The sequence below is a fragment of the Cheilinus undulatus genome, linkage group 22, assembly GCF_018320785.1.
Source record: "Cheilinus undulatus linkage group 22, ASM1832078v1, whole genome shotgun sequence".
NCBI lineage: Eukaryota > Metazoa > Chordata > Actinopteri > Labriformes > Labridae > Cheilinus > Cheilinus undulatus.
The window spans coordinates 21,960,913-21,978,212 of NC_054886.1; the positions used below are offsets into that span (position 1 = coordinate 21,960,913).

The 17,300-nt window shown below is 39.8% G+C and overlaps 1 protein-coding gene across 6 annotated transcripts in view; it reads left to right on the top strand.

Annotated features, from left to right (window-relative positions):
* The window catches only part of LOC121504175 (serine/threonine-protein phosphatase 2B catalytic subunit alpha isoform), a 104,948-nt gene that overhangs the window by 47,266 nt on the left and 40,382 nt on the right, over positions 1-17,300 (top strand). For all 6 annotated transcript variants that reach the window (XM_041778825.1, XM_041778826.1, XM_041778830.1 and 3 more), the window contains exons 3-6: positions 13,624-13,748; positions 14,329-14,440; positions 14,842-14,987; positions 15,696-15,835. In XM_041778825.1, the coding sequence (XP_041634759.1) occupies positions 13,624-13,748; positions 14,329-14,440; positions 14,842-14,987; positions 15,696-15,835 (523 nt within the window). The remainder of the gene's footprint in view (positions 1-13,623; positions 13,749-14,328; positions 14,441-14,841; positions 14,988-15,695; positions 15,836-17,300) is intronic.

Here is a 17,300-nt window from a genome sequence, read left to right on the forward strand (position 1 = left end):
GTCCGACCAAAATCCAATCGGTCAAACAATCGCACGTGCTACTTTAATTGGAAGAATCCATTTCTTGCGGGGTGAGAAGGGAGACGTCATGTGTTTTTATTTTTTCAGTTATCTGGTGTTACAAAATATGAGCTACCGAAAAAAAACCTGTGAATATAACTATTCAAATATAATTTACTTGTGCCTTTAAGGGTAATTAATTACAGTTTAAATACCCAGAAAGTCAAACAACGTCACTAGGACCTTCCCACCGAGCGAAGCCCATGAAGCACGTTTATACTCCGTTTCCCGTTAATTGACAACATGTCGAAAGAGTCAGCGGTGTGGCAACATTTTGTTAAACAGGATGATTTTGGCCCATCCCACAACCAATCGATTAAATGATGATGATCTGGTGCAATTTTAGTCGACCAGGTTTTTCTTTGGTTGGCTACAGCCCTAGTGATGAGATTTTTGCAATTGGGCACATTCAGTGTGATACTGTTATCTTGCAAAAAAGAGCAGAAGATCACAGAATATTATTTACTAAAGTTATAATAGGTTAAAGTCATTGGGCATCATCAAAAAATGCCTTATTTTGAAATTGGGATTTGGGCATGGCTCCAAGAGGCTTTTTATAGGTCTTACAATGACCCATATGCAGACCAAAAATCACAAGCCTAGGCTGAATGGTTTGCGGGGGCTGAATATTTAAGGGAAAATTTTTAAAAATCAGAGACAGAAAAGTTCAATTGCCAGAAGCGGGTACTGTGACAAAGTAATGATATTGATGTATAAATGTATTCATGATCATTGTGCGATCATCCCTCCGAAGTCTGGTGATGATTGACCTAAGCATTTAAAAGTAGAGGTGACCTGAAACAGTCGATGATTCCATTCGCAGGAGTCTGATTTGACTATGAACCTCATAGCTGAATGTTGTTATGTAACCAAGATCGTACCATTCTGACTACATGGGGCTGCTAAGCCTGAGTTTCCATCTGCCGGCATTTGCCGGTCATTGGCCGGCAAAAAAGGGCAGCAGATAAAAATATGACTGGTCAAAATGTCCGTCGGAAAACATGCAAATGACCAGATAAGTAAATGCTGAATACTTGCATATTATATTTTGTGTAACCTAGAAGATATGTTGCGAGAATGTGTTAATATAAACTAAAGTTGCCTAATCTTACTACACCCACTGTCCTGCAGTGCTGGGGTTGTTTATCTCCCCAGACGGCAAGCACATGGCCTATTATGTATGCACGATTACGTCAAAGTAAATCTATCTCTCTGCGCGTGCTCAGTATTGCTGGGGGCTATGCAGGGAAAGTGGGAAAGTTTGAACAGAGCTTTCTCATAAAGCTGAATTTTAATCTAAGTGAGGTTTTCCTGGTTAACCAAAGGCTTAATATCATCAGCGGTATGGAGGGATTTTATGTCATCACTGCGAGTAATGGAGAGGCTGAAACAAAGGGAACTGTACAGCTTAGGGTCGAGAACACCAATGCAGCAGCAGAGAGAGAGAGGCTTACGCCGAGCAGAGTTGTAGTGGACTTTGATAAACTACCTATGACCAATCCTCATGTAAAGTTGGATTGAAGTCAACACAGGATCACGTTGTGCAGAACGGCATGGACTGCTTGGAGCTTATAACGAAGGCTCTGTCTCTCTTCAACGTAGCTGTTTGTTAATGCTTGGGATGTCCTGGCTAATTAGCAGAAGTAGTCTTGGATAAGCTGTTAATGAGAGAAGGACTGGACTGTACTATCTGCTGTGGAGCTCGTGTCTTTTCGGGACTAGTCTAAATGAACCAGGATGGTTGGATTTCCAGCTTTAGCAGAGGTTACAGTTATATCATCATGATGAGGACTGATATTAGCAGCTGACAGTAAGACTAATTTTTCATTTGAAATGTAGAGTCTAACGCAGTGTCCAGCTAAGAGAGCACTTTTGTTATGTGTTTGGAGGCTTTGTTGTTGTCGGTGGTGGATGGTATTTGGCTGTTGTAAGCTGCAAAGTTATGATAGCGGCCAAAGTGCTAACAGGCTAACAGTGCTGATGTGAAGCTAACTGTTGTTATTTATTAGTTTAATGTGGGTGTGTATTGTGTAACTGACTGCGTGTGTAAGGAAAAGCACACAGCTTTCATTTTGATACTTTAAACCCCTTACACAAAAAAATAAGAGAGAGATTTATGCATTTTGCTGCTGTTAATGCAGCAAAATAATGTTAAAGCAAATGTCCGGTAGTAGTTCTAAATGGACGGAATTCTTGAGGACTGCCGGTCATTTTGACCAGGGACAAAAAAGTGTAGCGGAAACGCTGTTCGACTATTAGTCGACTAAAGGCAAAATCTGACGAATCAGATTTGACTATGAAAATCTTTAGTCGAAGACACCTCTATTTAAAAGTTAAATGGCATTATTGGTGAATTTTCACTGCAAAAAATGTAAATAAAAAAAAGTTTAGGTTCAGGAATCAGTCATGTTCCCACCCTATAGTGAAAACTCACAGTTTGCACCACTTTAGATCTCCAGGTTGTCTACTATGAGCACAACAATTCTGGAGTCAACCTGATGAAATCCCTCAGACTAGTTCATTAAAATATGAAACTTGTGAATCTCCAAAGAACTACAAAACCTGACACTTAGCTGTTTTAGTGAATTTTATGTACATTTTAGAGAATGGCCCTGAGAGACTTTTTTTTTGTCCAATCATGTTACTTATGTGTACCACTTTTCATGCATGTAGCTCTTACCCAGTCCCCTTTCTCACCTGTGGGGCTTCTGTGGGGCCCCTGCTTGGTGGACTTGTACATTTCCACAAAAACACAAAAATGTCCACCAGGGGAAAATTTTCCGTAAAATCTGGTGAGTTTTTGAGCAGGTTAAAGCCTTGTAATTAGTGACTCATACAGACACATCACTGACAAAGGTCGGGGCTTGGCCCCTAAATATACGATGAAGAAAAGCTCTTATCCTTCTCAGAGGCTGTCCTATAAATCCACAGTGTTTATTTTATAAGATGCTATTAATAACGCCCCAAAAACACACCCACACTGGTTGTAGAGAGGGATATAATATCTCAAAATGATTTAAAATGAAATTAGACAGGTTTATGATTTCCACCCTCAACTCATCACAGTCTGGTTTCATGTGTGTTAAAATGCTTGAAACACTGATGTTTTGCTACAGCTAGATTGTTGTTGAAATTTTGCAAAGCTCCCTCACAGCTAACATGGCTATATTTTGGATTTTATAACATTTCAATTAATAAATCATCCAGTTTCTTTGGGCTACATGGAAACAGTGAGCAGCTCCGTTTTTGATTGCAAGCGGTAGACCCTGAGGAGCCGTGTTTGTGTGTCCGCGTGGCAATGATGCACATCTTTCCCTCCCACTCAACACCCCTGTCTCAACCCATCTCCCACTCACAAGCCCTTTTCAACAAGGATTTCTCCGTCGCGCGTACCCGTGATCCTGCTGCGTCTGCCTCGCATGCATGCCCCTAAACTTGCACAGTTTTTCTGAAGCATGCCTTTGTCTCCGTCCTCTCCCCTTCTGTCTGCTTGTCCATCTGTGTCATCCCTCTCTTTATCTCCCCCTGTTAGCACACCTTCGATTTCCAACATGGCACCTAGTCAGCAAATTAGTAAGTAAATATTTATCATAGATGTAAAGCGCCATGACGTGTCAGCTTTGTCTCTCTCCTTCTTTCTTCTTCTCACAGTCACACAGTCACTTCCTGGTTGGACCAGATGGCAGGTGGGGTTGTTGTGGAGGGAGGGAGGGGTGATTGTATGTTTGTGTGTTGGAGGAATAGAGCAGGCTTAGGCTACAGAGTACAAGCTGCTCCCATGGCCTTCGCACAAGTCTCCCATCGATAAAGCTCCGTTGGCCACATCACCAGGCAACAGCAAGATTTTACACTGTTCATACATCTGTACATGCAGCGCAGGGGCTCAACCTTGATGCTCTTTGAACTTTGACATACCCAAATACAATAGAGCATTTTCAGTGAACCTTTAGAATCTATAATACCTCCATGATTAAGTCTTTTGTGCTGTTGCATTTCAAATATTTGATGCTTTGAGATGAAAAAGTGCTGTGTTCTTTGTCAGGAAATAATCAGACCTTGAAAGTGGAATTTCCAGAGTAAATCTTAAAAAGGTCGCACCAGGACCCTGATTTGAGTGGCAGTTTAATAAGTTTGACGTGAAGAGTATTTGCTCTGTGCAGCATTCAAGGCCATTAAACCTTTTCACTAGGTTGTTATGCAACAGTCTTAAAATGAGTGGGCAGGTGAATTGGACACAGCAATATCAGAATAAAAAAGATTGTCATCATTTTTTCCCTCTGCAGATATCACTCCTTTTGCACCAAACAAAACCAGAATTGATACAGATAATACTTAGATTAGCCAGTGAAATTTGTTGTTTAAGATGCATTTTAAAACTGCGTTTGTTATCTAAGGAGTTGGCTGCATCCCATAGACCAGTGCAATCAATATATAAAATGCTGGGAGAGGTATTTCTTGGCATGCTGTATCTAAGGCTTCATCACAAACAAACACTGTTATGACTGCAGGCACAACCACACCATCACCAGTGGCTCCTGACCTGTGCAGATTTATTTTCAATAAACTGGAATTTACAAATTCATTTTAATAAATATGATGATTAACTTTCTTAATAACATTTGGTGATACCAGTTAGAGGTGTCAGAAAAATCGATCCATATCAAAATCGCATATATGAATGTCTAAGATTCCAAATCAATTCAAAATGTCCATGAATCGATATTTTTTATGTACATTATTACATCCTGAATGTATTTCTAACGTATTTCTAAAGTATTTTCCTCATTTACCCTTCAGTTAAAGAAAACTAGAGATAGGCAGACATTAGTGAGCAGTGCAGCACTTGGGCTGTTGCTCTATACTTCACAAGTATCAATGTTAACGTAGGTTGCTCTGGACTTTGCTGAATGCACTGGAACTTTTTTCCGCTAGTATGCCTTCAGTGTGTGAATTACATTTGGGATTACTTGGCAAAGTAAAGGATTTTTTTCCAGCCTGATGGTGAGATCCCCTGATGAGTTACTGTAATTAAAAGCCCTGTAAGACACTTTGTTTCCACTTTGTTGGCCCCGGCCTACAAAGCAATATGTCTTACCTTTTTCTTCAATCCGACGCTGTCACATAAACATCCATAGAAGCTTTAAGAATCTGATGAAAACATGCCTCAAAGATCAAGACCGATTGGCAAGGGAACAATCCACCCTTCCTCCTCCTCCTCCTGTCTGCCTCTAGCAAGATTCACACATGTACACACACACACACACACACACACCATTACACATACACCTGTGCAGATAGGCGATAAAGTTAATTGAAACTACATCAACATCATACATCTACTGGTATGCAGTCATTTGTGTTTAATATGAATCTATGTAGCTGTTTCAGAAGCATGCTCTTTCCAGCAGCTTTTTGCTGTTGTTTTAAGGCTATTTCTGCAATGTGCTGTTTAACACATTGTCTGACACCTACCCCCCACCAGCAGTAGTTTCAGGCATTTAAAAGTAATTAAATGGAAATAAAGAATCTCTGTCCTGATGGTCCAGTTTGCCTTTGTAGCTCATATAGAGGTGCTACTATTGATTTCAGCCTGTTTCATAATTATCTAAAGTTCTATACAGGAGCTTTAAATAGAACAAAAATCATTCAGCGTGTGCTTTTGTCTTCTTCTTTGGTTAGTTTTCAAGTGAGATACGATAAATTATTATTATAGGCATCCTTTATTGCCCTCAAGATGAAACAATCTAACTGAGGAACTGCGCTGAACTCATAGATGAGAAGCTTAAAAGCTTGTGAATGACTCATCAATAACCCTTGTTTTGCTATAAAGAGTCAGAGTTCAAAAACTGACTTACACCAGCACAGTAATTTGAAGTTAGATCTAAGTCAGAGAGTGTGACATTTATTGCTGCTGCTCTAGCTGTAGCAGCTTTTAAAACATCACAAACAGCTTGATGGTCATGACAGATTGCAAGCTCCTCCTCCGCCTTTGCATAAATGCGCGCTCTGCATGATGTACGCTTTTGGAGAGTCAGTCATTGCCATCATAAAACATGGGTGGGGGGGGGGGTATCAAGCAGTCTCAATCAAAACATGATCTGGCACAGTCTGTCCCACCGTGCATTTCTCTCGCTCAATGAGCCCGGCCTTTGGAGTGGCCTGTGTAGGTTCTGAAGCCAGGTTGTGTAATGCCCACCACCCACTCGATAGCTGCTGCCCGCTGATATGCTGCTACTCAGGGAGATCACTTTAGCGCCCAGGCAGGAGATGGCCAAAACGAATTGTTTCTCACTCCAGATAATGTACTCCCACCTGCTCTTCTTATGTGGGCTCTGCTTCTCACCTCGTTTTTGTGTGTTGTGTGACAAGAGGGAGGGAAGCAAAGCATGTCTGTAGGTGTGCTGGAGCTGAGTGATGGGTGGATTGTGCTCTCACTGAGATGAAGCAGAACCCCCCGAGCTGGAGGAGTGGGCTGTTCCGTTCCATTTGCATTTAATATGAATCGATGGGCAACGTCAGCTCACACAGAAAAATATACCATTTCTGGTGACCGTGGCATCGGCCAGAGATTAAACTCTCACTGTCGCTGTGTCCCCCTGCTGTTTTCTCTGCCAACAAGTGACAGCTTTCCAAAAGGTCAGCTGGAGGTGCAGTCCACCCACGCACACTGTGTTTGACGGGCGCTTCAGGTGAAATCGCAGCCACTTACTCGCTTGCTGGACTCCCCCTCCTGCAGAGCTGGCTTCTGAAAACATAAAAGTATTGTTAATTCCCCTGCGAACAAAGTGAGGTAAAAAAAAGCTCAATGTGCTGGTACCAATACAGCCTCTGCATAGATTTTTACAATAATTGCTCTCCTGGTGGTCATCCTGTTAGATGGTATTGTATTTCACAGTTTAATGTCAGTGCTTGTAGAAAAACTGCCTTACAAAGGAGACGCCTGCTTGTTGCATCAATCTGTTTCTACACAAAAGATACATTGCATTGTTGCCATTGGTGATACTCCCAAAAGGTCCTTTATCAGGTCAGCAGCAGCTTGTTTTTTTTTTTTCTCTCCCTGATAGAAGCCTTTGTTGAAAGATGTTTCCATAGCAATGACAAGGCTTAGTATCATGCACCCTGCTGGATAAAACAAAATGAATCACTTGGATTGCCCAGTTGTGTTGTGCCTTTTAGAAATAATTTCACATTTTTCTGGATCTCCATATTGGATAGTGCATTAACCATAAATGTCAAGCCTTAATGGCTGCCTCCCGAGAAGATGTCGATGTGTGACATTACAAACGATTTTTAAAAGTTAAAACACAATTTTCCAAGGAGTTGGGACAATGAGTGAATATAATACAAAAAGAAAGGATAAACAGAATTTTATGATTGTATTTCTCAGGAAAGGCCTTGCTTATTTTCTCAAAGCAGTGCTAAACCTCATCCTGCATGTTTTACAACAATATGACTCTGTAGTACAAGAGTCTGGGTGTTAATTTGGCCTTCCTTCTGTCCCAACCTGGCACTAAGGGCTTTACACAGACATACAGCTGCTAATTTTTGCACTCAGTAATTGGTTGGAGCTCCTTTTGCACAAATTACTGCATTCATGCAAGATGGCATGGCAGTCTGTGGCACTGCTCAGGTGTTGTAGGTCATAAAGCCCACCTCCACGTTAACAGATGGGATACAGGCCAAAATATGAGTTCAGAATATGTGTGCGTTGGGTTTGGTACTTGGGCTTTTTCTGTAGCGAGAATAAACAATGTCACTGATGCAGTATTGAAATAGCCACATCTTTTTTATTAATATATTACAGAACATGTATCATGTTAAATTAAAAAATGACTATTTCTATCAAATTACCACATCAAGACAAAAGATAAAGGTATTTCTGAACAAAAAGGAGGCTTTTCATTAAACATGATTTAGTCAGAGCAGTCAAGCCTTCAAAACCAAACTGATCTCATCATGACTCACCAAAAAAGACAAATGACAAAAATTGGAGAATTATGTTTGCAATAATGGGTCTAATACAGGAGCAATGGCTACAAGAAACATGTTGATAAAATGCCCAGTACATTAACATAGACAGTATTTTCTTCATTATAAATAAAAATGTTATTAAAAAGATTGTAATTCAGCCATTTTTGCTCCAGTGAATCATTTTTAGAAACCTCACAACCAGTCTAAAACAAACCATCAGTCCATGTTTGTAGTGTTTGCTTGATTGCATCAGGGGAGTAAGGACATCTTTGGAAATTGGACACAAATAGCAGGCTTTTCTTTTTGAAGTTAGTCCCTACTGTGGGTTTAAACAGTTACACAGTGTGGGTTTAATAAAAGACAAATGGTAAAGGGAAGGTTTACGATACAGTCAAGGAGAGCTGATTTTCCGAGCTGTCTCACGAGGCTCGTAACTTGAGATAATTGCTCTCCAACGCTGTCCTCCAGCACCCGCTAATTGGGTATCTCTCAGAAAGACTTTTTCACAGGCTCTTATTGTAATTCTCTTCACTAGATACACTTCATAAACCAACAAACATTCCTATGAAAAGAAAGTCTTTGTCCTGCGTAAATTAGATTTCAATCTATTCACCCTGTTAATAACTTAATTAGCTGCTTGAATAATGGATGAAATGCCTAATTTGACACCTGAAACGGGTGCCATGCCTATCATAACGTCATAGTTTTTATAGAATAGTCCTCATTGATTATTGTGTTATTGATTTCTTTAAAGCTTCCTCATGACATTTTAAATACACTAAAATGGAAAGGAAACAAGCTGTTTATTAGTAAAGTGTTGATAAATCCACCTTAAATGTTCTGTGTTTTCCATATAATTAAGATTAGTATTTTGATACCTGACTGACCAACCAACGCTAACATAACATTCCTTTTTTTTATTTCAGGGCTTTTCTGCTCTGTAGAAAAACAGTTTTAACCTCCAGGGTTTTCCATTTTAATTGACAAAACAAAAACTAAAATATAGCCATTAACTGGTACCACTCTAGCTCAAATACAGCAACATATTAAAGAAATAAAATCACTAGCATTATAGCATTACAATAGCAGTAATAACTTGATCTGGCTTATTTGGGTTTCCGAACAGTTTTGACAGAGTTTAAATTGACTTGATAAAGATAAAAAGAAAGTGCTAATACACATCTTGCCCATTGAAAATTATAACAAAGATAGGACATGACATTCAAAGTATTCAAATAGTCATTAATTCATTTGGGGAAAAGTATTTACTTTTAGCTCATCTTAAAGTATATTTTTTTCTAGTTTTTTCCTGCCACCATCTATGCTGTTTACTGTGTTAATAATAAGGTAACCTAGGCTGTTAAACTCCTTCCTTCAGTCCAGAATCATTCCCTACTCTGCACCACTTGGTATATAAGTGCATTTCAACCAGGAGGGACTTAATATGGGTTTAACAACATTTTATTTTACAAACTTCAAGTACATGATTACGTCATGTATTTGAAGGGGTAGAGAGGCAAACGGCAGGAATAACATACCCCCCTATGGAGTCTAGACACTGGTGGTGGTGTTGATGAGGGATGCAGGATCAGATGAGGACTAGACTTCTGGGAAGCTGGACCAGGAACCAATGAGGTGGCTTGGCTTGAGACTGAGATATGCAGGATGAGATGAGCTGGACTAGATGCCGATGAACTGAATGGAGGTGGCTGAGGTGGAGGAGGGTTGCAGCATCCACACTGATATGAAAGTCTTCAGGAAGGGCAGGACTTTTCAAAAATATTCTCAGAAGGGTGATTAGATGAACGAACCATCACATTCATCACTAATCAGAGCAACAAGACAAGACGAGGTACTTGGCATGTGCAGCTCCGGTAGTAACTCACAGTGCAACTGAACTCCTCCTGTAACTATTGCAAACTCATGCCAAAGCCTCTATTCTGTCATGAAAAGCTATCCATGCAGTTCTTTGCTCTTTATTTATAAAAGACCAGAAGAACAGTTGAAGGAGCAGGCACCCATATGCAAAGGCTATAGTCCCTGATGCACTAGTTACAGGATAGACTCCTGGTTTCGGCGCATGTTTTGTGCATGTTTTCCCATACTCTCTTTCCCTATATTTCCTCTATCCTCTTTGGGTGTCCTTTCAAATCAATGCAAAAAGCCCAAAAAGTAATCTTTAAAAAAGGAAAAGAAAAAACCTGCCGCGGTTTGGTCCAATCCGTCATTAGACCTGGCACAGTCGTTTCAGATTGGAGCTTTGCAGGGTGGATTTGACTGATGATAGACATTGAGTCTGGCCAGTCCACTATGCATTGTATGTGTACTTAAAACTGTGTAGAAATTAACAGACTTTCTTTAAACTTAACTGATGCTGCCATTTGAAAATATTTAACTCTGTTAAACAGGTATATGCCTTTCCTCTCTGGACCTCTCTGATAAGTGTTTGTCTAAAGTTAACAGTGAATTCATTGATAACCTAGAGTCTGTCTTCTGTGTGGATCCTTCTATATAAACGGGTTTATGTGGAAATATTTAAATGATTATTCTATCATTTATTGCTTTAAACAAATATTTTGTGATAAATCAAAACCAATTCAACTTATGATGAAAGCTCCCTGAGTTGCTTTGTAGTCCCAAAATGGATCCACCAGTAGGGGAAAACCAATGGGGAGGTTTATCAATATTAAATGAAAAGTTCAGGTGTAAGCGACCCTTTGAACTAACCTTTGGAGTGACTACAAAAGTGACTCAAGGCTTTCAAATCCAACACCCCCTACATGCACCCTGTCAGCCAATGGTGGCTGAGCAGCAAATCTCTTTTGGCCTTTGCTCTCCTCATCTCCCTAGAGTCTAATATAGTAAAGGGTCACATTGGGTGACGGGAAACCAATCCATGTTGAGTGATTTGCAGTTCTTGATTTCTGATGAAATGGGGCTTTCATCCCAGAATTCTCCCTTGACACCGTTTAACAGCTGGCTGCTGTGTTGTTAGTATCCGCACAGAGTTGATATGACACTAGACTGAAAGGAGTCAAGTGATGTAGTAGACTGAACTGTGCTGACAGTGCTGGGAATCCTGGGAACTCAAGTAGAGAAACAGACTGTCAGTTCTATTAGGATGAAGTGAACATGCTCTTAGCAATTATCTGTTTGTAATTGCTACAGCAAGCCAGATTTGCATCATGGTTAACAGGGCATGTTCAGAGAAGGATACAGCCGAGAGCTGTTTAGTGGTTTCAGCCAATGAACTTTTAGTGTATTTGGCAGGGAGAGGTGTGTTCAGATTATGTCTTACTAGCCAGTTGAAACACCTCAAGGTTATAAAGAGGCTGAAAGAGGATGTGATGGAAAAGAAAGGCATGAAAATGCATGCTCATGCCAGTTTCTGTTATCCCTTTCCATGTTGTACATCTGCTTTGTACAGGAATAATGTACAGAAGTATTATGAGTTTAAAGCTTAGTAAATGCTCCCATTTTCTTCCCCATTCTCTCACCCTATTAGTTAAAATTTTCTGTAAGAAAAGCTTGTGTTTTGTCTTTGTTAGGTATAAAATGTCATAGTTTTACTGGTGTTTTTGTTCATTTGTTTGCCTAATTAAGTGTGGGCTGTAGAGCTGACAGGGAGCAGTGGTCCATCCACAACAATCGGCCTTTTCCAGCCACAAATGAGCATCTTAAGTAAATTAGTTTGAGAGGTTTAATACAATCAGATACAAAATATTAGTTATGTTTTTGTCATTGCTATGGTTACAAGATGTTTTTGTCCACTAAAAAAGAAATGAGTTCTCTTCCTTATTACACAACATTTGCTGTTTATCATAGCTGGGGTTATGCTTATATTTTCTCTTTTTTTGCCTTTCTTCCATGAGCTCATAAAAAACTACTTCTTAGTTAGGTGATGTCTACATGTGAACTATGCATAGACTCCATGCACATCTTTAACAAATAGTGCACAAACACATGAAATAACATCCATTCCTCCAGCATCCTCACCGACACTGGGTCTGTTTTTTTAAGCTGGGCACAGTGCAGCTCAGAGCAGCTAGATTGTGAGATTAAAAGTTCACACAGCAATAAAGCAAAATAGCAGACAAACAGAATGTTTCTTTGTGTGTATTAAATTAATTTTCTGTCCATTAGTCTCCTGTTTTGATGAAATGTTGAAATAGTGACATAATAAAGGACTGGCAGTCTATACTGTGTGTTTACTCAGAAATTGATTTGATGTTATGTGCATTTAAGTGTTTATTTTCTCACTCGAGTGCTCTGTAAAGCTTGACACCATGTCCAAACAGCATGGAGCAACTGCCTTGCCAAACGGTTGTGTTACAGATGCTGCAAGTGGCTGTTGGACTTTTTTCACTCTTAAGCTTTAAGTATGTCCGTACTGACATTTTAGCCACAGGATTGCTACTACTGCTGCTACTACTACTGTTGTCTAACTTGCATTGTGCTCTGTTTACAACTGCTGATGTAAATTCAACTTGGCTGATCAGATCAAATTGCCAATCTCCAATCAATTAAAAGAACACTTATGTCAGCTTCGATCTGATACATGCTACTGGGATCAGGATATCCTTGATTAATACACAACTATCTCAACTTTATAAAGCTTGTTAACAAGCTCCGTTGAGTGAGGAAAGTAAAAGAAAATTTTCCTGGCTGACACTCCTGATTCCTGGTCATCTACCTTTTTCCTCAAGCCAAAGGGGGGGACATGGGGGTCAGGAAAATCATAGGCCATTGGGAAGTTAATCCATGATAATGATATTTAATGTTTAGCCTGTGTAATAACCTCTCTTATTAAAGCAATACAAATTAATTTCATCTATTTATGCTGTAGTACAACAGCTTTTTTTTTTTTTTTTTTTGGAAATGTAATTAGTTTTTTTTCTTTAAACAGAAATATAGTTATAATGGTAATGCTAACAATGTGGATGGGGGAACTGAACTAAAGGATTAGGAATGTAGTCAGACTTCCTGGCTAAGCCATGATGTGCACAAACGTAAGGATGCCACAAATAAAATAGAAGGAACTGAGACCACTTTAAGGGGAAGAAATTTAATTATTTCGAAAAATTGGTTAAAAGTGGCAGAATATTTGCAAAAAAAATGCATAAATTGATGGAATAAAAATAGTGAAAAGCAGTTGAAATTGGGCAAAATGGGTTAAAAGTAGCATAAATGGTTTTAAATTGGCAAAATTTATAGGAAAAAAGTTGTGAAAAGGCATCAAAGAGGCAAAATGGGTGTAAAATTGTGAAAAGCAGTTACAAAGTTGGAAAAAGGAAATGATGCTGAAACGGACTATGCTGAATACATATATGCTTGTGGAATATGTGTAATATATATATAAATATAATTATATATGCTTACATATGCTTATATATGCTTCATTCTCTGTAATCCTATGTAAAGATTTACTGGTTAATCAAACATCAGTTGGAGCTCTTTACACCTGGTGGAAAGGATGGAAACAAACAAACATCCTCTCGATGTTTTCTACAGGATTTCATCTGATGTTTCTCAGCTATAAAAATAGCTCTTTTTCCTGATGTGTTTTTGTTCGTCTCTCTGCCTTTGCTGCAGTGTGTGGAGACATCCATGGGCAGTTCTTTGACCTGATGAAGCTGTTTGAAGTAGGAGGATCACCAGCATCCACGCGCTACCTTTTCCTGGGGGACTACGTTGACAGAGGGTATTTCAGTATTGAAGTAAGTCTGAGTATTTATTTATTCACTTTGTCCTCACAAGGGCCTAATCAAGTGTGACACACACCATGTGCCAAACAGAAGCCGTGTTTATTAATAGCTTTCTTTGAGCGTAGATCAAATCAGGCTGCTGATATCGGAGTGGTAATAGGCTTTTGTAATAACTTCAAATGTAGCCTGGATAGCAAATGTCACGCTGTAGCTTAGGGTTATGTAGAGAAAGATTTTTAATATGAAGCAAAATATGTTTTTTAATCTAGGGCACTGGTTGGAATTTACTTAGATTTATATTTGCTGCCATCTCATCGTCTGGTACATTATACTTTTATTAATAAAACATATTTTAATGGAGTGTACTGTGCCTGTCTTCTGATGGCTCCTCATAAAGGTTTGTCATCTCTTCCAGCGAGCCTGAAATGTGCCACAAAATGTAGAGTATAAATGTTTCATTATGAGCAGAACTGCTCATATTATTCCACTCAGTGAATTTGACAAAGTCTGCATTGATGGTTTGTGTTTGGAGTGTTATTTTATGATGACTCGCTAACTGTCTCCTATGCTGTTTTTTTCTTTTTTGTTTCAGTGTGTGCTGTACTTGTGGGCCTTAAAGATCCTTTACCCCAAAACACTGTTTTTGCTGCGTGGGAATCATGAATGTAGACATTTAACAGAGTATTTCACATTTAAGCAGGAATGTAAGTACCGCTTTTGCACTTCATTTCCTTACCTTTGATCTAAGTTGAGTCTAAGCAGTCTGGTTTGCACAGAGCCAGTTATTCTTTCTAGAAGCTGTTTATTATGCCAACCTCAAAAAGCTCACTTGAAAGTTCTCTCTAGCTTGGAACAGGATTCGTTCTGATTTTATTCTTGATATTTACACATGTCAAAACTATTTTTGTTGAACTCATTCGGGGTAGAGGAGAAAAACACAAAAGCTCTGTGAAATTGTGCTGCTTTTAAAGTGTGTTTGGGATTTTTTTGGCACTTTTTAGAGCCTTTTCCATCCCAGTCTAGCACACTGCCCCAGTGTATGAAAGCTGTGGTGTTTAACTTGGCGTGTTCTCCTTTTCCTTGCCCTGTTTCCCCCCCATGACAGGTAGAATTAAGTATTCAGAGAGGGTGTATGACGCATGTATGGACGCTTTCGACTGCCTTCCCCTGGCTGCACTTATGAACCAGCAGTTCCTGTGTGTACACGGAGGACTGTCTCCAGAAATCACAAATCTTGACGACATCAGGAAAGTATGTGTCTGATTTGAGACCCTTTTCTCTATAATTTCATACAGCTACAGCTCGTGTATGTGTGTTTATGTAACAGCAGGTGCCCGATGATGGCTATAAAAACACAGAGCATTTGTCGAGGATTGAGGACAGGACTGTTCGTTCTACCCTGATGTGCTGCAGGATTAAAACCTGAGTTGCAAATGCATGAAGCAGTTCTCCTAGATCTGTCTCAAAATACTGCTCAGGAGTGAGGGATATCAAAGCAGCGGGCCTGGTCCTCACTCTGATTAAAAATGTTGAAGAGTTGGATCCTGCTTTCAAACTAATTCAATAACTTCCAAATGGATTTTGTGGCTGCAATCAGAGGGCATGCATAATAGAATTTCCTCCATTGAAGTGTCCATCATGCTACCCGTCCAGTAATCCACAAGCTTTTGTTCAAGAAGGAGCTATACTCAGCTGAAAGCAGAGTAAATTTAAAGTAAAGCAGAGTTTTTAGGTATCTATAAAAAGCTTTCTGAAAGATGAGTGCTTACTTTTGACACGTCATCCAACTGTAATCTTTTCCACTTGAATAAAGCAGTTTAATTATCATCATGTCAGAAGCAGCCACTGATGTTGCTCTAAAAGAAGACAAACATATTTCCTCTGCAATAGCATGCAAGCTGCAAGTGCATTTTTTCCACTCAAAGAGGCTGACACGAGTCCTACTTTTCCTTTCCACAGCTAGACAGATTCAAAGAGCCTCCAGCATACGGACCGATGTGCGATCTTCTGTGGTCTGACCCCCTGGAGGACTTTGGAAACGAGAAGAGCCAAGAGCATTTCACACACAACACAGTGCGAGGCTGTTCCTACTTCTACAGGTGAGTGTTATGTCTCTTAAATGTAGAGTAAGGTGATGTGAGAGGTATATTTTATATGAAAGTATGGAATAGAAAAATTAAAAGTAGCTTTATTTCAAAAGCGTGCCTCCTATTTTGTGCTCTGACTACTTTAAGGAAAAATAAATCGCGCACTGATTAGTTTGGCTGCTCTCGTTGTAAAAGATATGGAGCCTGGTAGTCCCTCTCTAATCATAAACAAATGTTTTAAAAGAATAACGGAACAAAACAACCATCATCCTGTCAAATTGTTGATAAATTAAGAAACCCTGCTGCCAAATTTCCATCTCTTTGTTTGCTCAGCACTTCAATTCCTCTGCTGTGAGTAGGAGATCAAGAGTTGTAAGAACATAGCGTGCATTAAAGTACTCCAAAAGTCTCCTCCTTAGCCCGTCGCCAGTATTTATGTAACCCTCATTGCCTTCGATTGAGCTGAGTAACTGAACAAACGGAGGAAGTGCTCGGAGCAGGCAGCTCACACTGTCACAGAATGTAATGAAGTGGCACATTACCGCGAGGCACAGTCCTGTCTGCAAGAGCGTTCGGCGCTCCCTCCGCTCATTACAACCTAAGCGATGCTTGCTTGGCCCCGCCGTGCCTCGGGCGAGCCGACAGAAAAAGTCAGAAATGTCCAGAGTCTCCTGATGTGCATTTTCTTTCTTTAATAACAGGTGTTTCATAACTGCAGACTTAATAGTGTTTTAATGGCTGTGCTTTGAAAGGAGCACTGCTGTTGTGCAGACTTATGATTGTCTTTACGTATGCTGCTAATGTCTGTGATCCATTACACTGAAGATCAGCTATCAGATCCACATTATAGAAGTCTTTGTAATGTTGCCTTTTTACTGAACAGAAACAAAAAATGTGTTCTCACAACTACCTCAAATGACCGATTTGACTGTCACATGTTTGAACCGCACCAGCATCTTGCTTAACCTTCTGTCATTTGGTCCAAATTCCTCCAGAGTCCTGTTTTCATCAGTGTCCTCCACTTTGTCTGCCCGGGGGATGCTCACTAATTGGCATCACACTGGCACTCAGGATTTATGAGATGGTTTAAGCCAGACTGAGAGAGAGCCATTCCTCAACACCCCTCCCTTTAAAAAACATCAGCTTCTTTGTTGCTTCTGTTCTTACAGCAACCAATAATTTCCCCCAGCGCCATGGGCACGCTTGTAACACTTTTACAGACACAAGTCAGGCATGAAATTGCATATGTTTTGAATATAGCTGCTTTCTTTTCACCCCTACTCAGCTGCCTGGATGAATCTGCCTGGAGTGATTTTCTTTACATCTTTCTTTCATCGACTTAAACGCACTGTGTGTAAATTCCACCACCAGGGGGCTCTCAGTCAAAACACTAACCAAAGCTGAGTAGGGACGAGCGCCTAAGCTTCACCTACCTCCACTGCATACTTGTTATTTTGAAATGAAGACTATCTAATAC